Genomic DNA, 25,733 nt, shown 5'->3' with positions numbered 1-25,733 from the left:
CGCTTGTATCAGCTTGCGCGACTTTCTTCAGTCTCTCTTGCTCCTTTTTCTCTCTCAGATGTAGCAGTTATTGATCCTTAGCAAAATTAGCCTGTCCGGTTATATCAGACCGCCATCCCTGCACGCCCATCGGGGAGATCAACCCCCCATTCATTGACGCCCAACGAAATGCCTGAATGATTTGATGGTGGAAAGGGGTAGTTATCTGATTCTTCAGATCGAGTCACTGCGGACACTTCTGGAATGTCCTTCGGCCGGAACGCGGCATCCTGTGCTCTCCTCGGCGGTCAGCCTGTCTGATCATCTCTGATGCTACAGGCCTATGGGACCCGAAATAGGAGACACGACCGAGTTTCCTTTACGGGACTTTCAGAGTAATATTTCCATGTGGCAGTGATTCAATCTGTATGTTGGATGTAGAACCTGGTATTTGATAATTACCGGGTAGCTGTGGCCCTCGAATAAGAAATGATATTGTTCATTGTAACTATATAACCAGTTCACTAGTTAGGTATTAACAATTTATGCAGAATAAAACTCACCTGAATGCTCTATCTATATCCATAACCTCTGATATTTTCTCTCTGCCGTCAGATATAATTCCAATTGGCGCCTTTTCATAGAAAACGATTACCAAAGAAGATAATATTATCACTATATCCTACAGCATGGGTACAAACACTTGAATTGTAATAGATTCGGTTTTTACTTTTGGGTCAAAGGACCGTGCAAGCTCTTTTTACAGAGACTTTACATCAAAATATTCGAATAACAGAACGTATGTATGCTAAAGCTAATAACAGCGAGGAGACAGATTCGTTTCGTACATTCTGCATACGTTCTACATAGGAAGTAGTCATAAGTTGAGAATATAACTTATGTTGTCTTGTGAAGACCAAGTGCCGCTAGGGAAAGTCCTCTTTTCTTCATAGATATATGGGCCCATGGACAATTGCATAGGGTCCGAAGATTCAGCTAAGAGAATATACTGTCTAAAGGAAACTATGCATAGTATTATGAATGTGATAGGGCATGGAATTTGATTATAAACGTCTATTCTGTGGTAAAGGTAGTACAGTATACTTCAGCACAGCTATTCCTATCCGACAACCCTTCCATATAGTATTGGATACTTGCATCCTCACTGAAAGTCTCTATGATTCGAAATTTATAATAGACTAGATGCAATCTCCATGGCAGAGAGATCGCAAAGCGGCCACTTTGACATGTCTTCAGCATCATGATTTCTTGTTTCTCAAGTACAACAACAATGCTCTAAGCGCATGTAGACTGTTCAGTTCGGCTGGTGTATTTGCAGGAGGGTGAACCGATTCACGGTATATGCTAGTAGCTTCCTTGATTGGTTTATTTCTCTCCGTTTAGGAGGCATATGATAAGCATATTTGGAGGTTATATCCGTGATTATAAGCGGCTTGGTTCACTCAGCAATGCAGAGAAGGTATGTATTAGTTACAACGAACAGAATTTACTAGAGATAAGGCCACAATTCTGTGCCTCTGCTGAGCCCACGGTTGTATATTAAGGGACGTAGTTCAGTCTCTTGATTAATATATTTCCATCTGTTACATTGACTCCTGGGTCCCTCTTATCGGTCAATGATGCAGGATGAATATACACGTTGACTGTTTTATTCATATGTTCCTCAGGGGCTAGTTGAGCAAGATGATTCAAGTGTAGTCCACGACAGTAGTCAGACAGTATTTACTGGCTCAAAGTACGTTCCGGTCTATATAAGTTGCTTTAAGCCCTTGGCACTGGGAAAGAACGATTGAAGGAATAGCCCTGATCGGGACATGGGGCATATAGAAGTATCGGCAGGTTACCATAAAACAAGTGAGCTCAATGAACTGTCCAAGAGGCAGCATCCGCGTTCCTGTGCCAGTTTAAGATATCAGGGATCAGGCCATCTTATAGCGTACGGCTCATGAACTATTTAGCGATCGAAAAAAGCTCACCTATAGAGAAACAGTGCTCTCGCTCTAGAGACTTGGGCGTATAGTGTAAGCCAATAATGATTATGTGGCATATAAGGCAGTGCAGTATAAGGTCCTTTGACTTGATGTCCTAGTCTTTTTCCAATGACGCAGCAGTCTAGCTCCTAGAATACATCCTAGAAGCTGGGTCGTGGTAGACGGTCTGAAATTCTTTACTGTTGGTCCTCTACATCGGATTCTCATGTGAATAAATTAAATTGGTTCTTCTCCTGCACGCCATGGCGAGAAAACTACATCCTACGCTGTTCCAAATTGTCGCTCGTCGCGATGAATTATCAAGTACGATCCACATTACTGGCCATAACACCTCCAAACCAGTAGAATCAAGACTTCAATAACCCAATATAGACTCACCGTCATATACAATCCCACCGGACTCCATTGGGTTCGAAACCTGCATGCAACGGTTAATATGTACAGAAGTTCCTGGCGGGGAACAATTTTGTATGGGAGATACGCAAGGTGCTCTTTTTCCCATACAAAGTGGGCCACTTTTTTGAACCCGCCGAAGAATAGTTTCTGTCAACTGTGTAATGATGTTAAAGATTTGTCCAGTTGTTAGTTAGCTTTAGCTTTTCATGTGGATGTTTACATGCTGCGATAGATAATGTCGTCTGTACCCGACCACGGACATCGTCGTTTGGGTGTTTTGTTCTATCTAGTGGCTAGAATGTAGATATCAAAATGCTGCTGGCAATGATCCTACATAGTCTCGAGTCGCATAAGAATAAAAGCCCATAATTACGATAGAAGAAGGCCAGTGTATAGCTAAGCTCGCCTGTAGATCGGCCTAGGTAAGATATTGTTACGAGCTGAAGGAACACACGGAAGGAATACCCGGAGGATCACTGAGCGCGTCACATGATATTCCACAATAGAGAACTTGTAGATATACCAACGGGTATAGGTATAGCAGAATGGTAGAATTGATCAAAGACAGCAAGATATACTAAGGAAAGGCCGAATGTATACGGACGCTCATTCATTTTCTACAGATGCATTTAGTTCTTCACACTTAATCCGATTCAGTTATCTACACTATCTACTACGGGTCAGTAAGACAATACCTGGAAGGATTACGATCAGACCAGGCCTTCTTCTGACTTAGCTATCGCGGTATTCATCAAAGACCCGTTCGTTACACCAACGTAGAAGCCTTACCCAACGGATTGCGGTAAGCAGGTTGTATCGACCACCTGCGACAAGACCTGACGGAGTAGGTCACCGAGGAGGAACACAGGTAACGTTCCGCTTGAGCTTTCCCTAACAACAGCAGATAGGATAGCTAGGAAGGATCCTGATAACACTGACCGTGACCTACCTCTTCAGCAGTGCACCGGCATACCGATAGATAAGAGCTGGTTGCTGGAATCAAGCCTAGTGCAACAAATCCTAGCAGATCTTTTGTCAGACTTTGCTGCCTAGATGCGATATAGGTGCTTTTTTTTGCCAGTCATGCCTATTCGCAGATATACTAGTCTGTTCTATTCAGACTAATGTCCAAGCTACACGCGAGTTTACCAGACAGTACCATACCTAATTGTTTTGAGTACCCTGTCCTCTAGCGCCTTCAGGGAGTAGGTTGTCTTCAATTACATATCAAGTGAGTGGCGTGATCCTCGCCAGACCTAAATTTGGCCTAGTCTAATCCCCAATGTCGAAGTAACAGAATTCACTTGATATGTCATTCTGTGAAAGAGGTATGAACAGGTTTCACCAGGATGGCAGAGGCATCATCATGATATTGTCCATCATGGCCCCCCAGGAAATTTCCTCAATCCACTCCGGTGCTATGCTGGTGCTCATGTCTAAAGGCACTGCGACACTACCCGTATCCATCACGTTAGTATTCGGTTGTGCTCTGCCGGCGTTGGTGCTACCAGTCATCGCGTTGTTCCGGATGTTCGGGCACGCTGCCATCGAGGAAGGATCTCGGTTATGATTGCTATTATTGTCGCTATTACTCGGATCCGGCTGCTGCTCTATCCCGATAGACGGGTCATGACATTTCTCTATGCGATTCATGCGGTGCTCGTAGGCGGCTAGGATGCCCTTCATGAAGAAGGCAAAGTGCCACATGGGGCTGCGATCGCCGTTCGTCGTGACCTCGTCCGTGATCATGGTGACAAACTTCTGGTGCATCGCGCTGGCAATAAGGCGGAACTCGCCTGTGCGAGCTGCGAGCGCGACATCCCACGGCTGTTCCGGACGAATTGTTCCCGGTGCGAAGACGAAGGCATCGCGGTCCTCATTCTTCTCGTGGAAGAAGACGGCCTTGAAGAAGATGATGAGCACGTACCAGATCTTGGAGAAGGCTATAAAAGGCAGATGGAACATCTGCGCCTGCGGCACATCAAGGAAGCTGATGGCGCACGCTTTGGCGACTGTGAGGCAATGCCACAGCATATTGAGGCGTGTCGGCGGCAGGGTCCTCGTTGCCGTCTGAGTGCCCGGGATGGGTCTCTCCCACAGAACATCGTGGAAAGAGACCTCGTGGATCCAGAGATCCAGAAATTGGATCTCACGCCATAAGAAAGCTTCTTGCTCGAGGGTATCTTCTTGGATCGTTTTCTTGCAAGACTCCAATTGTCGCTTAAATAAGTCAACGATGACACAGATGCTACCTTCGCCCATAATCTTACTGCTTCCCAGGTTGTGGTAGCTGAAAGTATCACTGATCTGCGCTGAAAGTATAACGAGTTGTATATAACGTTGGATCCATCGATCACTTGGCCTTTCGTTTGCATCTACGAGCTGTTGAGAACATTGAATCACGTAGTCTTGGTCGCATACACGGTTCTGTTCCCGATACATCTTAGCGACCCTGGACATCAAGTCAGACTGTAGTCGAGAAGACAATAAAGGTCAAGGATGTATACTCTTCCGAGAGCACGAAGATTCCCAGAAATGTTCTGATCTCCTCCGTCGTTCTTTGACCGTATCTCTCAGCGCTTCCCATCTTACCCAACTCTGTCGGGACACCATCGAGATTCTTCTTCAACCTCGCACTATGATTGAGTCCCAACTCATGGACAAGGGTAAGGGCCAGGTTGACTATCAGATACGTCTGATGGTTCTCTGGTGCAAAGAAAAAATGATGATACGCTAAGTGGACCAGGAGGCCTTGCAAAAGGTCCAGGTTCTTTTCATTCCGTATAATGATCCTCGTGGCAATTTGTTGCCGAATCTCTGTTCCGAGTAAACGTTGCAGCGAGGGGTTACTGACGGCGGCGGCAGCCATTATGGAGAGGAAAAGGAAAGGCTTCTTACGACGGAGACACTCGGCCGTTGTGTCAGGGGGTAGAATCACGAATGGGAAATGAATTGTGTAGGAGTACCTAAATGTGTCGAACAGCGCTCTGGCATAGTCCATGGTCAATATGCCGCGGTCAATGATGTCAGTTCCCTCATCGTCGTGAAGCAACGACGGAGCCGGAACAGTTTCGTTCCACGAAGCAACGTTGGTCCCTGGATTCGAAGCAGAACCCGGGACGGAGATGGGTGGAGAGCCAGTATATTGCGGAACGGTTGAAGGGAGATTCCCCAATGAAGTGGTCCTGGCTGTTGAAGATGTTGGGGAGGGAGTGCGTTGCCTTTGGTGGTTGTTGATATGAGACAGTTCGCTGACTAGTTCAGCCAATCGCTCTTCGAGCTTTTCCACGCGTCTGTGTCTATCAGTCACCCGTTGTACTCGCGATTATTATCATCAAAGCGAGCTCACGCGGTATTTCTATGCTTTCGTCGAGTCTCAGAGACGTTCAAATAGACGCAGTGCTTCCGGAGCCGCTGGCATCTTTCACATATATTCGGGCTGGACGGAGTACACTTCACCTTAGCCGCCGTACAGTTTGTACAGGCCCGTCTCTTGGCCCGGACCCCAGAGTGACTCGGATCCATGAAATTGAAGCAACGACACTGAGTTCTGGTAAGTCCGCCTACTGGCTTGCATGAATTAGAATGGTTTGCGACGGCATCCCCGTCGGAGTACAAAGGGGCGAGGTGATATCAATTGACAATGATACGGGAAAACGGCGATCGGAGTTTCCGTTCCCGATCTTGAGGGGCCGGTGGTATAGAACAACAATCTCTTGGCCTCAATTTGAATTATTTTCCATTTTCCATTTTTTATTTTATTTTTATTATTATCGTATTCTAGTTCTGTGCCGTTTTCTCAGGTGTGATTTGGAGTGGCTGGTATCAGAGATAGATGCTTTGGCGTTTAGATAGAGTGGAGGAGTAGATAGGTATGTTAGGTAAATAAAATGTAGATCTAGGTGTTGCTAGGCTGCTCCTAGGGGCGTGTCCCTTGGTAGCCTTTTTATAATATAACGATGTATGTGACGCAATCTATGGTTAGAGACCACGAGAACCATGCTTGAAGTAATAATAATATTATTATTTGTACGGTCAGATCAAAAAGGTTGAAGCCGATCCAGGAACCAGAAGCGGGGGTCGGACTTTCCGACATTCCGATCAATAAACTACCTATTCTTCGCATCTTTCGAGTTTCAGTTCTTCAAGAGGCCTTCAATCAATGCTCCTTACTTTTGTTCCTGTTGAGGCGAGAGGCCATGACAGGCATAAATCGTTGCAGTGAAAGTGAGTACTATAATGAACTTTGAAAGATAAGCCCTGTTATGTATATGTTTGGTAAAAGAGAAACATACCTATATTGACTGGAGAATCAGTTTATTTACTTTGGTTGCCAAAACAGGACGGCAATGCACGTTAATCTTTCGTTCAAATGTCAAGGAGACCGCCAATAACGAGGTACGAGAGTGAATGCTATTGCGTGAGATGACACAGCCAAATCTTATGCTAACATCACTATCACCAGACGAGGAAAGCGAACTGTCAAGAATCCTGTATACAGTGGGCGCAGCGACCATGAGAGGGTAAATAAAAACACCCTCAAGGGAGCGTCAAGGCTTCTGTTCATCTATATCACACTTCTCGGAGCCTGCACTGCAATTGGTCCCTAGTTTATCAAGATGGTAGTCGACTATGACAACGATCTGATTCTTGTGACCTGCGCGAGTGGCAAGCGTATGTACAGTACACATGAAGACAAACGGTCTAACATGAGCTGACGGTGGTTTGTTGTCGCAGAGGCACCTTACCTGCTTCGTCACCTCCAACCAAAATGGAAACGTCTTCGGCTCACCGCGCACTCAGATACCTCCGTCCAGCGCCTTAAGGAGCAATATCCCAAGGCTGAGGTGGTCAAAGCGGACATGAACAACGCGGCCGACGCCTCCAGATCGCTCTCAGGTGTAACCGCAATCTGGCATGTCGGTCCTTCCTTGCATCCCCATGAATCCGAGGTGGGCTATACCATGATCGATGCTGCGGTCGTGGAGTCTCGACGACAAGGGTCGAACTTTCAGCATTTCGTTTACAGTTCGGTCCTCCAGACGCAGTTGCGGAAACTCATGAATCATAATGCTAAGCGCTATGTGGAGGAATATCTAATGGAGCCCGGGCTGAACTTTACGATATTGCAACCAAGTCACTTCGTGGACGGATTCTTCTCCATGTTAATAGATACCAGGAGATCAACCGACCTTCATGACGCCTTTCGATCTCCAAGCCTTTTCGTTCAGCATCTATGAGGACCACGGAGAAGCTGCTGCCAAAGTGTTTGAGGAAAGAGAGAAGCATTATTTCGCCCAGTACCCATTGGTCTCTACTTACCCAACTAACTACAAGTCCGTGGTAGAAGCCGCTAGTCGCGCTCTAGGCAAAGAGATCAGAATCGAGAGAATTTCGTTTGAGCGTGCATGATGGCACAAATCCGTGGCGGTGGGCCGCCCGATGCGAAGGTCCAAGATGCCTTGGAACGACTTCTGTTGTACTACAACCGGCGTGGCCTCCTTGGCAACCCCAATGTGACCGAGTGGCTGCTGGGGAGAAGGCCGACGACCCTCGAGGATTTCATAGAGAGGGCAGTGAAGACCCAGGGGTTAGGTTGATATTGTTGGCACACAGCTAGCCCATGTATAAAATCAAATTCTCTTTCATTAAGGCAGAAGCAATTTATACCTGAAATGCATACTAAGAAATTTCTCCTGGGCCCCGATTCTTTAATCTTTCTAACAGAGAGCTACCATAAAATATTGTACTGGGGCAAACGTCGCCTAGCCGTAAGCATGTGATGAAAAGATTCAAGATTATATAAGGTAACCTGTAGGCGATGGTGTACAAGAGAAATACGAGGTTTCCACTTGGGACATCTAGTCTGTTGTACCCACGGAGAAATGATCACATTATTGAGAAAGGAATGACTTGTTTGCTTCAAAAGAGATAAAATCGGGACGAATTTTTCAAAGAGTTTTTTTTTTCTTGCCTCGACCGAGTGAAAGATAATATCGACATACTCCATCAAGATAGCTAGGTTCTGCACGCACGTAGATGGCCACACAAGCGGAGAAATGGTGAATGCCATGATTGACGCGCAATAAGTTTAATCGGAGTCCTTTCTCATCAAATAGTGAAAGATGCGCCAGAGACCCTCGAAAGCTTCTACACGATCGGTTGCTTCCAGGAGATCGAACCACCGAGTACGGCGAAGGTGAATAACATGCCATGGCTGTTCTGAGTCTGTAGGACCCACAGGTTGCTCGACTTTGCCGGTCGTTAGGGCATCGATGTAGCTACGATGCACTCTGAGGTGCACAATTGAGACGTGATGATTTATGGACGATATCATATAGATCTAAACAGTAAACGGTCAGCCTTGAATGGTCATGGCAAGAAAAGGACCTGGTACGTACGTCATCAAATGGACTATCCTTGGGTTTCCCAATCTGCATATACTTCATTCGCTTATCCCACAGACTCTGCGGAGGTGCAATGATTTTCCATTTTTCACTGGCCGACATCTTGCGCGAACTTCCAGGGCCTGGCCTACGGGACGACGATACGGCGTGATCCAACTTGGAGCGCTTATGAATGTTCCCTTTTCCCGGAGGAGACGTGTCGTCTGAATTCCTGCCATCTCCGGTAACTCCTTCATTGGGCGCTCCACCCCATCTGGGTGTCGTTGTCCACCATTTGCCCTCTCCGGGTCTCACCTCCATCGCATCCTCTCGAGCACGTTCTTGGGCAGTAAGCAGCAAGCCGCCAACTTCCCGGAAAAGATCACATAGTTCCTGCGTACCGTGGCCGGCTGCTTGACCAGGTTCCCGGAACACGGTATCCGGCCGGCATTGAGCTAGGAGCAATGGACCTTCGAGGATTCCCCTTTTGGCTATCTGGCGATCGCTAGGAGCTCTTCCCGCGACGAGGGTCTGACGGACAGGGAAAAGAAGATTCCTCACAGCAAGTCTAGGTGGATTGGTTGGGATGTTCACCTGGCATCCGAAGGGCCACGCGGCCATTTCAATAAAGCCACGAACTGTATCTTCGCGTATATCCTCTGGCATCTCACTTCCAGTACCGATTCGGCGTCCCGTATACATGGTTTCTGTCGACTTCGCGTCCTCATTCGCTTCCTTCCGTAGGGATCCCCGAGTCGCCGACCCGCTGTCTATATCCATTTTGTTCGATTCATCAACATTATCTGACTGCTCGTTGTCCGTCTGCATTCTTTCATCTGCGGAGGCACTATCTGCTGTCAAGGAACGTTCTATATAATTATCAAGGCTAGCATCCCAGTACTGAGCCATCCGGTCCAGAGCAGACCAGAATTTCCTTGATTGCGTCAACTTGACCTTTTGGCGGCCAGGTCTAGGGGGCAAACGCGAGACCTCCCGGAAAGCGTCATCATTATCGAAAAGGAGCTCGTTTCTGACCACATCGAATTTGCCCCTCGTCGGATATGGATAGCCGTTACTTGTACACAATCCGTGGCCTGTTGACGTTTCTGCTGTGGGCTGAGTCGATTCGCCATCCTCCCAAGCTAATGGGGGCAGAGTCGTCAATCGATCTTGTTGGACGATATCCGCCACTGGTACGTCTGAGTGCACTCGCAAATTCAGAGCTCGTAAATGAGCCGCTGAGATATCCTGTGGTTTCCGGACAGCAAGGAGCAACGATTCGAGATCCCTGAATGAAGCTTCCGACGGGGCCTCTGCGACGTCTGGGAGCTCATAAGACGGAAAATCGAGGGGCGTAGGGCGCGGTGGAGGTTTTCGTTCTTTGTCCACGTCAACGCCCACGCTGGGCAAAGCTACATGGCTGTATCAGCATGGGCTCCAATTTACAGTTGCATGGACATAACATTATGGAAGACAGAGAGAGCTTGACGACTCATGTGCCGGCAAATGTGCCTTCATATGGGTCTGACAGTCACTTCCGCCTTTTACATCGAGTTGGCCGTCATACAATCAATGTCGACGACAATTGAAGAACAGAAACATCAATGAATAGTGCTAATCGTAATAATGGAATAACAGGATATTGTAGAGATTGACTCAACGGGAGATACGGGACAAAGCGCCCCAGTCTCGGCAGAATATATCAAACTCAGAGAGACACTTGACGGCGTAGATAGTTTGCACGCAAAGTTATCCTCTTATGATGTGGAGTCTGGTACTAGATGTCTCCCTTCAGGCGATGACATGACGTTGAAATGGCATGCGACCGTCATCTATGCAGGAACCTGGATCCCGCCATGAGGGCAAAAGACATTATAGGGGCAGTTGACCACAGATGACTGCTTACCTAGAGCATTACCCCAACTGAACATGATGGAGGATATAATATATTCTTGGATGTTAAGGCGTGGGGGACACGGTGAGGAACTCCTGACCGACACACATGCTCCACCCCGCACTTTCTGAACCGGTGGGCAGCGCGAGGCACAAGAGAACTAACACGGCTGCGCGCTCAGAAAAAGACGATAGTGAGGTGATTGACCGTGGAGGACCACATTCGCAGAGTCTCGAGGAGAGTTTCGGCCCGTCAACCAGACTCACCACGTTGGACAAGCACACAGGGAAGAAGGACGAGCTCGCGAATGTGTCTTTTTGCTGGCAGTTGTTGACGTTCTTAGCGGGCGTTGGGCAAGTCTTGAGCCACAAATTAGCTGCAGATGGATGGACTGCTTAGGAGATTCGATAGCTATCCAAGCTGTCCGCAACGGTCGACCTGCTTGGCAGGAAACACATCGATCCAGTTCTTTGGGGGGCAGCACCGCCAGTTGGACTTGCTGATATGGGCGATCCGGGCGTCTTGCGCTGCGGCTAAGTCAGTAATTACTTCACTAACTTGCTACTAAGGGCCATCGCGCGGTGGAGACCAACGCTGTACCGCAACAGACCGACAAACAAGAAGCCTACCGCCGACAGGGATTCTGGCGAAATGTTTCTTGGAGATGCATTGTTATTCCCTTTTGCCAGGTCATCCCTGGAGGACCGCTTCATTCCGCTCACATGTTCGTAGGAAGGTCAAAAGACCACCAGGCTTATCTCCAAACATTCATCACTGCTCGATATCAATAATAATAACGATGGAATGAGATGAGAATCATGAGATGAACCGTGGATCTTTACACGGGAAGCATTGACATGAGTCAGCATCCGCATGACCGCGCCTAACCATCCTGGGAGCTCTGTAAATGTATAGGTTTTGGATCTCGGAGCAACAACTCTGAAACCATCTGTCTCCTGAACTGTTCGTCCCTCATTGATATCCACTATGCGGGCCTGTAGACCCTGGGTCGATCGGTCTCACGGCCCGCTGAGCTGTTCATGCGTTCGTATTCCAGCTGCGTGCCCTCATTAATCCGTGGTCGAAGGATGGCAAACGCCCAGCCATCTTCTAACTTCTCTCCAGAATCAGATAATGACTTCAACGAAACGGAGGCTTCCTGGAGCCACAGCTCGATGGACCTCGCCTATCTGTATCTGTCATTCTTCTCACACCCACAGTCGAGGACATCGCCGCTGCTCAGAACGCTTCGAACAAGCTCGATCATGCGCAAGTTGAAATCAGTTTCGGGAGATTGCCTTCCGCTCAAACAGATGATTTCTAATTATGCAGTGGCGCTGATCGAATTGGCCCCCTGTTCTGACCGTTCGTCATTCTCGAAAGGATAAATTAACTACTTTTCGGTCCTTGCTAGTGGCTTGGTTCCGATCCTGCTTCACCATTGCGGTCTGAAACCATACGACTCGCTGATTCCCAAACCGGCTTATGCTGCTTCTAGTAACTCCCTATCAGGAAACTCTGTCTCTGTCAAACGATACTTCTGACAATTTCTTTTGATCTCTTACCTTTTAGTCAGGTCACTAAAATGATTCTATTCTTTTGTAATCAACGACCGTGCTCACACTATCTGCTTAACCGCCTGTTACCCGCTGACTTGTGAACCACACGCCGTTGATGAGCATCTTACCTTGAACCAACTATACTCAGAGGTTCAAGATCTTTGTTTCTGACCGCTACATGTGTATATCCTGATTTCTTTTGTGCTCTCAGCGCCATGTCGAATTCAATAGTTACGTTCAGCGGCCTCAGGTGCACAAAAGTGCGACGTACAGCAGCTCCATCACAGGCAATAGCAACGGCAACATCGACATCTGTTGAAACAACAGCTACAGATCAAGCAACTATCACTTCATCTGCTGGAAGAACGCAAGTCTCCACTGCATCTGATCCAGTACCGCGACCTAGCATCACTTCAACGGCTGCCACGGACGCTGCAGAAACTAAAGGTTAGTTCAGTCCTTGCTGCCAAGCAAAAAAGAAGAAGAAAAATTGCCCGAATGCACGTCCCAAGGATCCGAACCTGATGAAATCAGTGACAAGCAAGGTCCCCGGGGCCCCGCCATCAAGCGGTACCTCTACGACTCCGGCCGGAATATCCGCGAAAGATCCCCCAGCAAGCAATAGTACCGGCCAGAATACTCTTCGTATTGCCATAATTACTTCACTCGGTGCCTTTGTGCTAATAATCCTCGCTCTGCTGGCCTGGAAACTGATACGATGTCGACGAAATCGAATGACAGGTGATGCTACGGATTACTATGCAACGGAGAAACCGCAACTCGACAGGGGGAGGTCCACACAGATATCGAGCCCTGGAGGCTCACCATTCCAGGAAAGTAAACTAGAGAGTACTATACACATCCGAGACTCTTTAGCACAGTTGGAACAGCTACCAAGAGCCGTGGCCAACATCGCTGCGGGCCGGTCCTCGAGAGTGCTGCCGGACCGATCTCAATCTGAGGGTCGCTTCGGCCCCATGGATTCGACTGAGGTTCGAAGCCAATCCTCTGATGCGGCGCTGATACAAGACGACGGTGGTATGGAAAACAGTATAGCAATAATGAAGGACCAGTTTGCTGACCCATCACCACCGGCTGGGCCTGAGAACCGCTTGTTGCAAGTTAGACGCTCGCTCTCTCGTTCAACTTCAAGTCTACACACACTGAGATCAAGCACGAGTCGAGAAAGGAAGAATCGCTCCAATAAAGACGAATCTCACAGTAGGGAGCAAAGCAACAGCAGCAGTATTATCGTCCTTCCCGGACGCGGCAGTTTGAGTCCTAGCGAATGTACCTTTAGCTATCAGCCTACATCTGCTGGCCCTGGACAATGGAGACCAGATCGCGAAAGGACGTCGACGCGAAGTTCAACGACTAGTACACGCAGCGATCCATTTGACTTGGAAGAACCATCTATAACAACATATAAGTTTTTCAGAATCTTTGGAGCCGATACTCAGTTCGATCAGACGTTCAGTAGCAAATCGGATTCTACGATATACTCACCGAGAAACAACGACCGAAACAAATGACCATCATTAATACCATATACCCCATATCGGTGTCGCGCCTGGGGGACTATTTCCAATCAGATGCGTTATGTGTCCAGCGATATGAATGAACAATATTCTTTGCGCGACGGATTATGGACTCTTTTCAACTTCTCACAGTTCTGGACCCAAAAAGGGTCGCCAGCCATCTCTCAGATGCGACATAGTAAGACTTATTGTGCCGTTTACACTTCGACTTAATTTGTGATAATATGGGCTAGCCAATGTTGGGGGAAAGGGAGTTCACTAATGGCTGAGTTCGAAGCTGGGGTTCACCTATTTCGGATTGTTCAATCTCAAGATGGTGCTCGGACTAGCATAGGGATGTACATACGAGTTACGCGGTTTCTTTATAATATACTAGTTTCTAGTGGCATGTGGTAACAGGGAGATAATAATTAGTTGCATGGTCTAAGTAGACAGAGAGCATAGCTGAAACTGATCGAGCTCCCAATTGCAAACAAATATATATTCTTGGGATGAAGGCTCTCAGACAGTTGAACGGTAGTCGGTAGATAGTCTTCTTAGAACTGGATAGATCACACCTTGAACAGCAAATAATATACCTCTCCAGGTTGACTGCTATTGGGAGCTGCGATACGATTGAAGATATAAGCATGTCATTTTGCCTAAACACGAACAATCGCGGTCCAGTATGCTGTGAACGTTACGACATTTAGATTTTAACGAATCTAGGAACATAGGAGCTCCCTTCCGTGGGAGGGAAATGGATGGAAATCCGGTTTCGTTGGATGGGTTGAAACAGGCAATGTAACGAAATCCGAGTTTCATATCACACAAATGGCCAGACAATGTCCGAGTTCTTTCCTTCAAGGAAGAAGAATGGTTCCTTTTTTTGATCCTGACCCAAATTCCCGACTCCGGATATCCATCCCAAGCAGTCAGACCGTCGACCTTGACCTCTGGACTGATATTTCCCAACACGACCTCCGCACCATCAGAAAGCGTGAAAAGAAAATTACTCCTGAGCCTCCTCCTCCTCGACCAGAGCGTTACGCTTGGCGGAGATACGCTCCTGTCGTCGCTCACGGGCGGCACGGGTCTTGGCACGCTTAGCATCCATCTCCTCCTTGAGGACACGCTCACGGGCCTTCTCGGCCTTGGCCTTGTGGATCTACATGGGAAGAATTGTTAGTCTATTTGTTCAAAAAAACCGAGCTCTGTCTGCTATCGATCCAGGGCGTTTCTCATAAGAGGAGATCGGTTGTTCACGGTACAGCCATAAACAGGGTAGATGGAGAATATGGGGAAAAAACTTACGTGCTCGATCAGAGCACGCTTGTGCTTGAAGGTGTTACCCTTGCTCAGGTGGTAGAGCTCGTGGTAGAGGTGCTTGTCGATCTTGCCGGAGGCACGGTACTTGACCAGGAGACGACGAAGAACACGCATGCGGCGCATCCACAGGACTTGGCTGTAAGAACAGACGCATTAGCACAAGTCCCAGGGTAAACGATTGATATCCCACCGATGAAATCGTGATAATCCCCGAATCCATCTTTCCACAGAGTCCAAACGTACCTGGGCATACGGGCATCCTTGGTACCCTTTCTCTTACCGAGACCACGGTGTCTGCCGATACGACGAGCGGCGTTCAGCTCACGGGCACGGGCGCGCGAGTGCATGGTGACCGGCTTGCGGATGATGAGGCCATCGCTGACGAGCTTGCGGATGGTCTGACGGGAGTTGGCATTGGAGATCTCGTTGACCTCGTTGGGGTCAAGCCAGATCTTGCGCTTGCCACAGCCGACCACGGAGGCCGCGAGGCGCTTCTGGGTGCGAAGGTTGACCCTATTCAGAGAAAGAAGACCTGGTCAGTTTTTATGCGAGACGGATGACGAGAGGCGGAGGTGCAAGATCATGGAACGTGGCACAGAGAGCTTCGCAGCGGCTTGGATAGAGAATTTAAAACCCAGCGTCGAAAAACTCCTGCATGAACCATATCTTGACCTGGAAATCGTAGATGGACTCACATCTTGATGTCGGCGTATCGACGGTCGTTGTCGGATGATGTTCTTGTCACTCGTCGACGGGAGTGATTTCAGTGAGGAGTTTGAGATAGGGTGCTGATTAGCTAAGCGATGTGCTCCTAAGCGAGAAAATCCACATTAGGGTTTGTGCCCCCTCTTTTCCGCCCGGCGCTAGGCCCTCTCTTTAAGAGAATCTCGACAAGAACAAATAACAGCGCTTAGTTATGGTAGTGATTATTATTATTGATCACGGTGAAACATCAATTATACGCTCAGTTATCCTAGTCGTTCTAATTACTTGATCCCCTGCGCTCCATGATGAAACAATCTTGCTTGTATACCTATCTTCTGCAATTGTACTGAAAAAATACCCCTCAATGGACCACTCAGCGGGTCTCTGGATCCGCTTACTTAATTGCATCACGTGATGCTACGCTACGTAGGGATCATCTCGTGCGGTAGTCAGGAATAGATTTAGATCATTCAGAAGTGGATGACATGTTAATCTAGACATAGATTCAAGTTACTAATTATAGATGATATACCTGAGCTCGAAATCATCCCGCCCTCGATGGCAATAACATATCATTAACTTCTGCTGGAAGTTACGTTCAGAACTATTCCCAGCCCAGAGAAAAGGGGGAAAAGACGATCTTGAAGGAACAGTATCACGAAATGAGTCACGGGTTAATACGTGGGAAGATATCATGGGATCATATCACATATAATATTTACCGGAATATCTAAATACATTCTTTTGTGGAACTCGTCGACCTGAGAGTCAAGGGGAATCAATCACTCATCACCAAAAGAGTCCTCTCCAAGGTCCACCTTCCCAATACTCCACACTTCCTTCTCATCCTCAAGTTCGTCGTTTGAAAGGCCCAGACCTCCCTGGCCTCCCTCTGCTTCCCTCCGCTCTCTTGCCTGGGTAGCAAGACGCAAGGCAATGCGCTTGAAGTAATCGGACATGCTCCGTTTCGGTCCAGGAGGAAGTTCGGAGCCTGGCCCGGCCATGTATTTTTCAAAGACGGCACCTTCCTGATCCACGACAGAGAATAAGGCCAAGAAAGCAGCCTCTGCTGCGAGCTTGACTGGAATGACGACATCGCGGACACTTGCAAAGATCGGAGGCGCAAGCAGAGGCAAATGAGGCCTGGTAAGCTCCGGGTGTAGACGACTAACTGTACGGATCACCACGAGAGCTAGGCGGCGGGTATCTGACGGGGCACCCGGCTGTATCACGGGGGCCAGCGCTTCAAATATCGCCTTATTTGTCTCAAACGATCTGTTGGCATGTTCCGTAAGGAGATACTTTCCAGCAGCCAGGACGCTATTATCGGATATGAATGTCTATCGGAACGTTAGCGTATATCGCGTCACTAACAGAAACTACCACTTACATCTTTATGAGCTATGCCTTGGCATATGATAGACGGCGTCTCCGCGGGGAAGTTCTCGGGCAGCAACGAAGGCGATTCGACCAATACGGCATTCAATCCAAGGACAGACGCATGGGTGAAATGAGTGGACAGGACACGGTTCCTGAGAACTCCCGTTAGTATGCGTGCATTGTCATCTACCAGAAGGATGGAATCATACTTGATTAGTGGCAAGGCAGCTGTAGTCGGGAGGTTCTTGACGAGCGCACCAAGCAGGCGCGCGTTGGTTATTGCCATGGCATCTGTACACTGTAAGTATTCTATATGAGATAGCGTCGCGGGGGTAGTACCTGTTGAATCACTGGTCTCATCGTCAATCAAGGCGAGAACAGCATTTCTTGAGGCCTCGCTCATGCTAGACCCAGCCTTGCCCACCACTTCTTGGAGCGCTTTCATCATCGCATTTCTGACACCGGGATCGGGAGTTTTCGAGCCGGTAATAAGTTCTGTAGATATGGTTAACCCGATGGTCCAAGCAAAATAACAAAGACTATGCTTATGCTGTGTGGACTCACCTGCAACAAGTGGGTCGACTCTGGGAGTCAGAGTAATCAGAATACCAAGTCCCTTGGCGGCTCTGTTACGCAGAGTCTCACTCGACGGATCCGCTAGACCCCTAGCAAACGTTCTCTGCAGTTGCGGCAGGAAAGGCTTGACAGCAAGGGGAATTTTTTCCAGTAATTTGTTGAGGGTGTAGAAGACGGCACCTGTTGAGACCTCGTTAGTGCTATTGGAGCCTTCCAGTCGTAAATGAACTTACACTTGATCTCAACAGAACGTTCGGAGACGACTCTGATGAGCGGACCAGTTATCTGTGTCACGAAAGGCTTCAAGGCATCTGCTGCTGTACGATCGATGATGTCGGCGAAAGCCAGTGCAGCCTGCGTGCGTTGCTCCACGCTGCCGTTCAGAAGACCCTGGAGGAAGATCGGGAAAATTGCGCTGATACCCTTTGGCAGACTGAAGCCAGGCAGGTCCGCTCCTGGAACTCCAACTTGTCGGAGCACTTGGCGTGCAGGAATAACCAAAAGCTCCATCTCTTCCTTGCGCATATGTGAAGTCAACTGTGTCAAGCCAGTCCAAGCAGCCTTAACGACGTCCTTGTCTCTGTCATCGAATGATATAAGCAGAACACGGATCAGATCCTGGTAATATCTAGAGAAGTCGATCCCAGCTTCCTGGAAGAAAGTGGCTAGGCGATTAGCAGCATTGGCGCGTCGACGATGATCATCATGTTTCATGAGAGAAATCATGACGTTCATCGTAACGCTGAGACCATCGAACTCGTCAACGGAAACTAAGACTGTGTCGAATGATTTGGTGAGTTCGCCTTTGAGCTCATCGTCCTTGGTTTCTATGATACCGTCCATCAGAGAGTTCAGGATCGTCGGGAGCCTGCGAGTCATGGCTGGCCCTGCTACTTCTGCCAACGACGCAAGAGCCCTGGCGTTAAAAGCGGAAATTGGTGGAGTGAGCAGTGTCGGGATGAGGTTAGGGAGAATGATATTTGCACGGGTAGTCTCCGTGAGAAGGGTAAGAAGGGCCGACAGAGCTTGTTCGGCATCCTCATCGTTACGCAGAAGCATGAGGAGATGAGGCAGAACCTGATCAACCACCTTCTTGCCCAAACTCTGCTGCAGTGCATCGAATGCTTCAGCTGCAGCCTCACGCACATCTTCACTGTTGTCGACGAGAGCAGTCCGCACAATAGATATGAGGCTCTTGTCGTAATCCTCAAGAGCCTCATCTGATGCAGACGTAATGAGTTCTCGCAAAGCAAGACATATACCTTGCCTGGCGTCAACATCGAGCGACGACTGAAGGCCCTCTTCGAGAGATGGCAGCAAGGTTGCAAGGACGCCTTCACCAGCCTTCTTGATAAGGTCTCCAAGTGCATTGCCAGCAATGACCTTCTGTTCCATGTTGGATGATCCAAGACGGCGAATGATCAGCTGCGTCAAAGTAGGAACCAAATCCTTGAGCGTGCGAGGAGAAGCGACAAGCGCCTTCCAAACAATGATCGCAGCACTTCTGACCAAGCCAGAGGTATCGCAACGACAGATGTACAGAGAGGATAAGACTCTGTTTCGTTTCTCTTCTCCGAGGGCTTCCAGTAGTGACTGTCCTGCCTGTGCTGCTCCTTCTTCCTCTTCTTCTGCATCCTGTCTGTTGGTGACACCGCTAATACTGAATAACAGATCTCCGACCAGCTCGACTGAGCTCAACCTAATACGGTAGCTATCATCTGCCAGACCGCGCTCGAGCTCAGGAAGCAAGAGATCGACAGCCTTGGATGCAAAGTTCTTGACCAACAGGCGACCCGCACGCAGAGCGATTTCTCGAATTGCCTCAATGTCATCTGCCAGACCTGATAGAATTGGCGGAATGATTCTGTTGAGATAAGGAGCAAAGCTGTTACCGAAGCAAGCAGGAAGGAAAATAAAGAGAGACATGAAGCCTTCGCGGACAGACGGCTTCGAGCTGGACACATTTTGCAAGATAGTGGGCAATGTCTCCTCCAGTCTGGTTGTCCCCAGTCCTGCAAGAACTTCAGAAAGAGCCTGTGCAGATCCCAACCTGTCTCCAGCGCCAGTGTCCGACTTGAGAGTCGACATGAGACTCGGAATGAGGTCTGGAAGCGCGTCTTCTCCCAGTTTCTCGATGAGAGAACCAAGAGCCTTGGACGCAGTGGCACGGGTAGTAGGAACGGGGTCGACAACGGCAAGCCGTAGTCCAGCAACCAGGATAGGGAGATGCGATATGAGGTCACGACGCTCCGTGAGATGGGCCAGGCTACCAATGATTTGAGCGGATTTGCGCTTGGTTCCGGATCTATCTCCAAGGCCTCTCTCGAGGATACGAACAACAAGCGCCAACGAAGGAGCGTCGAGATAATGCACGAAGGATACTTTGATCAACGCATCCAAAGCCTCATCGGCATACTTCGTCGGGTCACTGAGTGCCTTCAAAAGCACACCGACCAGACTCTTCACTTCCGGGTTACTGATGACTTCTCCAAAGCGCTGCAGACTTCTGTTTGCCGCATTGCGAACTTCTTTATGGCTGTCGTTAAGAACCTCCGTCAGAGGAGGGATAATGTCCGGAAGACTCGCCGCAAGTTGCTGCGGGTCAAGGTATGCCATGGCACCGAGAAGATCACAAGCGCCTTTCTTACTACGCCATTGTGTTTCATCGAGACCTTCGAGGAGTGTCGGCAGGATTTGCTTCACGCCATAAGAACTGAGGTTCGAGAAGCAAGATTTCGCGGCATCAAGACAGGCATCGCGGACATCGATGTTGGGATCTCCAAAGCTTGCCAGAAGTTGAGGCACAATTTGAATGATGTATGGCTCAAATGTCCTTCCAAGGACCGTAGAAAAGAGCTCATATGCAAGCAACGCGCCCTGCCTTTGGTTTGGGTCTTTCTTGTCCTCAGTGGCTGCTCTGAGGAGAGACATGATCCGATACTCTCGCAATGCCGCAATTCCTCTTCCACGAACTATTCCAGCCAGACCGTACGCAGCACCACGGCGAGAGGCATACTGCTTTGACCGAAGAAGTTGCTCGAGCAACTCTTCGACGTAACTTGAAACAGCATCTCCAGCAAGTCTCACCAGTGGAGGTAGACAGTCCGCCACCGCAGACTGCACGCTCTCAGAGGGTGTCGGAAGAGTAGCCAAGAGCTTCCTGATGACCTTCTCCAGTCGCGGATCCTGCGCCTTCAAATGTCTAGCGAGGGATCCATAAAGGACAACCACAGCCTCGTTGAGCCAGTCCGAGCTCTCGGTTGCTTTATCCGAAGTCTCCAGTGTTGTCTCAAAGAGAGTCATTAGCTCCTCAACCTTCTCCTGACCTCGAAGTGCAATAACGGTTCTCCCACTGTCCGCCATCTGCGCTCTGACCACAGGGTTTTTATCAGCCAAGGGCCCTTTCTCGATGAGGAACTTGAAAAATGACACTATCTGATCGCCTTGGAATCCTTTTGTCATGGCCTTGAAAGCGAGAGCAATGCCGCTCCTAATCTCCCAGTTATCCGAAACTTCCGCCTTCAGCGGCATTCCATACTTATCCTTCGCAGGCGCTTTAGGCTTGATCTCATCTTCGTATCTTGACTGTAGGTCGAACAGGACATTTTCGAACACAGACTGATTCAAGTCAATCGCATGGGCCAGGGCACGAGCCGCAGTCCCTCGTAGCTGTGAATCCTTGGACCCGAGATACTTCATAATTGCAATATATGAATTCTCGTCGACCTCCAGCGCGTTTTCTTCCCATATCCTTTCAGCGAGTTCCGCGTTCTGCTCCACGTGGTCATGGTAGCTCAGCCAAATATGCTCGGAGAAGTCGAGATCGGTAAGGTCAATTTCATCCGCAATGACCTGAAGCAAAGCAGTTCTGACAGATACGCCTGGCAGTATTGTGCCTTGGAGAAGTGTATCCAGTTCCTCCCTGCTGATACTTGGCGATATGGACCGGCAGAAGTCAAACAAAGCATCTTTGATCAGCTTATAATGCTGAGAATACTTCTGCATGGAGGATATAAGGTGTCGCAAGACCTCTGCCCGAGGGAGGCGGGTATCTGAGAATGAGCTGCAGTGGAATGAAACAAACTCCAGGGCCAATAGCACCTGTTCTCCTTCCTCCTCTCCTTTCTTCTCTTCGATTCCGTTATTGCTAAGAACGGTGAGGACTAGCGGCAGCACATAGGCCAGTGATGAAGTGTCAAAGGGTCGTTGCTCTGAGGCAAAGCGCAGCCGGTAAAGGATTCTTGTGACCAGTTCCCCAAGGGGTTCCACCTCCATATCAGAGGGGAGGTAAGTGCTACCTTGAGCTCGGAGGGTGGCAACACCGACAAAAGGTCTGATGTTGCCTAGGCGCGGTGATACTTTTTCTGAACAAGAGAGATACGCTCGCGAGACAACGTCTCCGACGAACAAACCTGCACCTGCACGTGCGAGAGACAGAAGGCAACTGACAGCTTGGTTGATCCACCCATCCGCATCCGTAGGTGTATTTGTCGCAAGGCCTCGGACGATCGTTGCTCCTCTCTCGATTCTTTCAACTTCAGAGCGCACCTCTTCTCGTATTTTCGCCTCCTTAGCGAGCTGTGCATTAACCTTAGACTGCTCTTCTGCAGTAAGCTTTTTCTGCTTCTGGCCCTTCTTCTCAGCAATCTGGGCTCGTAACTCCTCTTCCCACTTAAGGGTGTCATAGTCCTTGACACTCTTGTCGGATAGAGGCTGCTTAGCCTTGGAGTTGAGCACATCTACGAATGTCGTCCCCTCTGGGGTGCGGGCGATTGCAGCATCAGTTGGTGTGAATTTGGATATACGCGCAACATCCAAGTCATCTCGAATCTGATCCACAAGAAGCGGTACCATTTCGTCTGGAGCCACGAATGCTAGGTCTCCGGCGGCACCTCCGACAGCAGCCTTCGCTTGAGACAGCTTTGACCGGACCGGGTTTTCAAGTACGCTAGTCAATTGCTTCATGAACTCATTGGTATGTTCGCGGACCAAATTTCCAGGATCTATACCGACCCGTAGGCACAAGTCGATCCAAGAAAAACCAGGTACAAGTCCTGGGCGGCAAAGAACAATGAGCTGAATGAGCTGGTCTTTCAGTGCAGCCTCACATCCTGCATTTCCCGTCTTCTGCCAATCCGAAAGACGAGGGCAGATTGCTTTTACCCCCAGATGAAGGAAGTTCACGCTGTTTGGTCCTGCCATTACCGCCGCAGATTCCTTTTCGCCGTTGACGCAAGATGCAATCCAACTCCACAAAGCATCAATCACTGCATTCCCAATCACAGCCGGATTCTTCAGGTAAACATCAGACAACACATTAACCGCTTCCTCTCGAGTCTTAGCGGACACTTCGGTGCCGGTTATAGCGTAGAGGAAAGCCTGAGCCCAGGAGTTCTTCGCGGCAGGGTCTGCTTGTATGAAACCTCGCTCCGTTGCAAGAGCAGCAAGGGCCCTTGTCTCCCATGAGAAATCACCCGGAGTCACTAGTTTAGAATAAACCTTGGGGTTGAGTACAAAGGATGGTTTCGGGGCCAGTGTCATGGACTGCTTCACAATGTCTGCCCAGTCCGACGATGCAGCATCTTCCTTGTTCCTGGATCTCCTGCCGGACAGCGCAACAAATGCATATGCTCCTGTTACAGAACCGCTTTGAGCTGCAGGTAAAGGATTGGAGACAGTCTCATTGAAGGTGTCCTTCAGCTTGCCCACAAATTGAGAAATGAGCGACTGGTTCTGAGAATCAAGAAGAACTCCGTCATCGAGATTCCAAAGCAATTCCGCAACATTAAGCTGCCAAAGCTTTTTGAAGGGCACTCGCTTATCTGCAGAACCTTTCACGAGAGCACTTATAACGTCGTCAGAGATAGTGACCTTGGAGCGAATGAGGAACTCAAGGTGTTTGCAGAATGCACCGATCTCTTTTTCCAAGGTCGGCTCGTTCGATTCCCGAGAGAACACGGGAACTAGGCCGCGAACTATCTCCTGGGACAGGTCAATGAAGCATGGAATAGACGAGAGTACTTCAGCATGGACCGCACGCTGATCGGCATTTGTAATCTTCTGAGTCTTCAGTGGGCCGATGATCTCGCTCGTGACCTTGCCCAGCCAACTCTCCGTCTTGCATTTTGAGATAAATGACGCGAAGGACAGAGAAGCACCTTGTCTGATTGCCGGGTTTGTCGACTTGAGGCTTGACAGCAGAGGCTTTAGAAGACGAGAATAGAAAACCTCGGAAAGGTCGATCTCTTCAGAAATTGAAGAGCAGAGCGGCGGGACTAGACCACCTAGTACTACTTCTGGTGACCTCAGAATAGCCTTCTCGAGAGTCGGAAGTACGTCCGACGTCAAGTCTTCATATGTAACGAAAGAGGCAAAAAAGTCAGACAGGCCGCTGGCTATGTGAGCAGGAACCAAAGCCCGAGCACCCAGAATTTCCTTGGCATAGAACGTTAGAACCTTCTTCTTTTGTCCCTCCATAACATTTTTTCTGTCTGGAAGCCGGGCAGAGACACCAGAGACAACTCCAAGGAAAGGTGCATTTTTCTGCGCCCCAGTTGAAGCAGTTGTGAGTCGCGTAACGATCTCCTGTATAGCATCTGGGCCGCGCAGTTCTGATGAGAAGGTCGCCCTAAGAGCACGTCTGGTAACCCTGATAGCGGACTGCCTCACAGCTGCTCTCGGTGTTCCTCCCAGGCAAACCTCCAACAGTCTGGCATCAGCCGATAAGATATCCAGGATCATTGACAGAGGGATGTTCGGGTCATCGCGAAAGAATTGTAGGATAACAGAACACCATTCCACTAGAACGAACGCCGACGAGGGAGCCAACGTTGGCTTGGAGGATTCCTTCAGCAGCCTCTGAATCAGATATTTCAGTTCATCTGCCTTGATGGGAGCCCGCAGGATGGCGCGCAGACATTGCTGGACAGCTTGACGTGATGGACGATCGACATAAAGAGGGTATGTCCGAAATAAGAGCTCTAGAAGAGGAATCTGAAAGGGCTGCGCAAGAACAGCGCCTGTAGAGCTGTCAGTGATCGGGCTGGCTTGAGCATGAGGCGGGGGATTTACCATTCTTATCCCGAAGTTCCTGGAGAGCACGAATTCTCCTGGACGTCGAGCTCGACAGCAGGACGTTGCCCAGGCTCTCCAGGTCCCCGTTCTTCACTTCATTCCATTGTTCGTCGTCCATATTGGGGCATGGGACATGTCGACGTGGACGATCCTCCTGGTCGAGCAGTTTGGCGCGTCCCGCTATTGTGTCATAAAAGTTTTCGACGTTGTGGGGAGAGCTCCGTCACCCGCAGGCTGGGAACATCGCCGCTCCGATGGGTTGATGACTACCCATCTTCCATCTTCTCGCGTCTCATCACGCACGCTTTCGTTCTTTTCAGGTCAGCTCACACTGACTTGCTGTCTTTCACTTTCTCTCGATCTGGTCTTCGTCCTTTCACTAGGGCCTTTGCGGCTGTTGTTCCTGGTGTTGGCTCACTATGCCGCCGAACAAGAAAAAGAAGAAGCCAGCGTCAAACCCCGCGCGAGGCTTTGCAACTGTTTCTGTCCCTTCAAAGATAAAGACCACTGATTCTCCAACTGTCTCCTCCGCCGCAGAATCCACTGCTGCATCGGATGTTGAGAAATCTCAGCCAGTCCCAGTGAGCGAGCCTGCTGCTGCTGCTGCTACCGCCGCGCCGGAGGGCCAGGCGCTAAAAGACTACAGCCCTGAGGATCTTGAGAAACACCTTGAAGAGGCAGAGTTACAATTACTAGTTGATAAATACGCGTCTAAATGTAAAAGCGATTCCGCCCGTCAGGTGGCTAAACTTGAGACGGAGCGACGTGTCCTTCGCCCTCAAGCGAATACATTGAGCCTGACAGATTGGTTGTCTCCAGAAATATTGGATCAGCTACTTAATCTAGCTCAAAAAGAGCAGCATGAGACCGATCCTCCTCCCGCATACGATTCCAATGAATCAAAGGGTCCTACTTCAGAAGAGGAC

The 25,733-nt window shown here is 49.1% G+C and overlaps 6 protein-coding genes across 6 annotated transcripts; 2 read left to right on the top strand and 4 right to left on the bottom strand.

The window, feature by feature from the left end:
* Positions 1-3,551: 3,551 nt before the first annotated feature.
* On the bottom strand, positions 3,552-6,379 carry C8Q69DRAFT_452857 (hypothetical protein). Its single transcript, XM_028629590.1, has 4 exons — positions 5,737-6,379; positions 4,895-5,680; positions 3,685-4,839; positions 3,552-3,618 (listed from the first exon to the last, which is right to left on the bottom strand). Exons 1-3 carry the CDS (start codon positions 5,910-5,912, stop codon positions 3,729-3,731), a joined length of 2,073 nt encoding a protein of 690 aa, XP_028489530.1. The 5' UTR covers positions 5,913-6,379; the 3' UTR covers positions 3,552-3,618; positions 3,685-3,728.
* A 161-nt stretch (positions 6,380-6,540) lies between these two features.
* Positions 6,541-7,987, top strand: C8Q69DRAFT_489862 (hypothetical protein; the record flags this gene model as incomplete). The annotated part of the gene is made up of 6 exons (XM_028632114.1): positions 6,541-6,614; positions 6,704-6,785; positions 6,853-7,061; positions 7,125-7,551; positions 7,619-7,791; positions 7,845-7,987. The coding sequence occupies exons 3-6, from the start codon at positions 7,007-7,009 to the stop codon at positions 7,985-7,987; spliced, it is 798 nt and encodes a 265-aa protein (XP_028489529.1). The 5' UTR covers positions 6,541-6,614; positions 6,704-6,785; positions 6,853-7,006.
* A 245-nt stretch (positions 7,988-8,232) lies between these two features.
* Positions 8,233-10,876, bottom strand: C8Q69DRAFT_40233 (hypothetical protein). Its single transcript, XM_028627962.1, has 3 exons — positions 10,680-10,876; positions 8,789-10,185; positions 8,233-8,730 (listed from the first exon to the last, which is right to left on the bottom strand). Exons 1-3 carry the CDS (start codon positions 10,702-10,704, stop codon positions 8,479-8,481), a joined length of 1,674 nt encoding a protein of 557 aa, XP_028489528.1. The 5' UTR covers positions 10,705-10,876; the 3' UTR covers positions 8,233-8,478.
* A 1,565-nt stretch (positions 10,877-12,441) lies between these two features.
* Positions 12,442-13,758, top strand: C8Q69DRAFT_440945 (hypothetical protein; the record flags this gene model as incomplete). Its single annotated transcript, XM_028628701.1, has 2 exons — positions 12,442-12,673; positions 12,761-13,758. 2 exons carry the CDS (start codon positions 12,442-12,444, stop codon positions 13,756-13,758), a joined length of 1,230 nt encoding a protein of 409 aa, XP_028489527.1.
* Positions 13,759-14,755: 997 nt separating this feature from the next.
* C8Q69DRAFT_440944 (50S ribosomal protein L19e) lies at positions 14,756-16,185 on the bottom strand (the record flags this gene model as incomplete). The annotated part of the gene is made up of 4 exons (XM_028628700.1): positions 14,756-14,911; positions 15,058-15,208; positions 15,316-15,604; positions 16,176-16,185. 4 exons carry the CDS (start codon positions 16,183-16,185, stop codon positions 14,756-14,758), a joined length of 606 nt encoding a protein of 201 aa, XP_028489526.1.
* Positions 16,186-16,470: 285 nt separating this feature from the next.
* On the bottom strand, positions 16,471-24,925 carry C8Q69DRAFT_411972 (putative translational activator; the record flags this gene model as incomplete). The annotated part of the gene is made up of 6 exons (XM_028628311.1): positions 16,471-17,117; positions 17,168-17,448; positions 17,497-17,652; positions 17,722-17,913; positions 17,967-24,779; positions 24,805-24,925. The coding sequence occupies 6 exons, from the start codon at positions 24,923-24,925 to the stop codon at positions 16,560-16,562; spliced, it is 8,121 nt and encodes a 2,706-aa protein (XP_028489525.1). The 3' UTR covers positions 16,471-16,559.
* Positions 24,926-25,733: the final 808 nt, after the last annotated feature.

The sequence above is a fragment of the Paecilomyces variotii genome (assembly GCF_004022145.1).
Source record: "Paecilomyces variotii strain CBS 101075 chromosome Unknown C8Q69scaffold_1, whole genome shotgun sequence".
NCBI classification, from domain to species: Eukaryota; Fungi; Ascomycota; class Eurotiomycetes; order Eurotiales; family Thermoascaceae; genus Paecilomyces; species Paecilomyces variotii.
This window is presented reverse-complemented; position numbering and strand designations above follow the sequence as displayed.

Bases quoted from the DNA above. Each gene is read 5' to 3' on its own strand.
- C8Q69DRAFT_40233 (XM_028627962.1), bottom strand. From the start codon at position 10,704: ATGTTCAGTTGGGGTAATGCTCTAG. The intron at 10,186-10,679 runs GTAAGCAGTCAT...ACAGCCATGTAG, and splicing joins CAGTTGGGGTAATGCTCTAG to CTTTGCCCAGCGTGGGCGTT. The intron at 8,731-8,788 runs GTACGTACCAGG...TTTACTGTTTAG, and splicing joins AGGATAGTCCATTTGATGAC to ATCTATATGATATCGTCCAT.
- C8Q69DRAFT_452857 (XM_028629590.1), bottom strand. From the start codon at position 5,912: ATGGATCCGAGTCACTCTGGGGTCCGGGCCAAGAGACGGGCCTGTACA. The intron at 5,681-5,736 runs GTGAGCTCGCTT...TGATAGACACAG, and splicing joins CGAAAGCATAGAAATACCGC to ACGCGTGGAAAAGCTCGAAG. The intron at 4,840-4,894 runs GTATACATCCTT...CTTGATGTCCAG, and splicing joins ATCTTCGTGCTCTCGGAAGA to GGTCGCTAAGATGTATCGGG.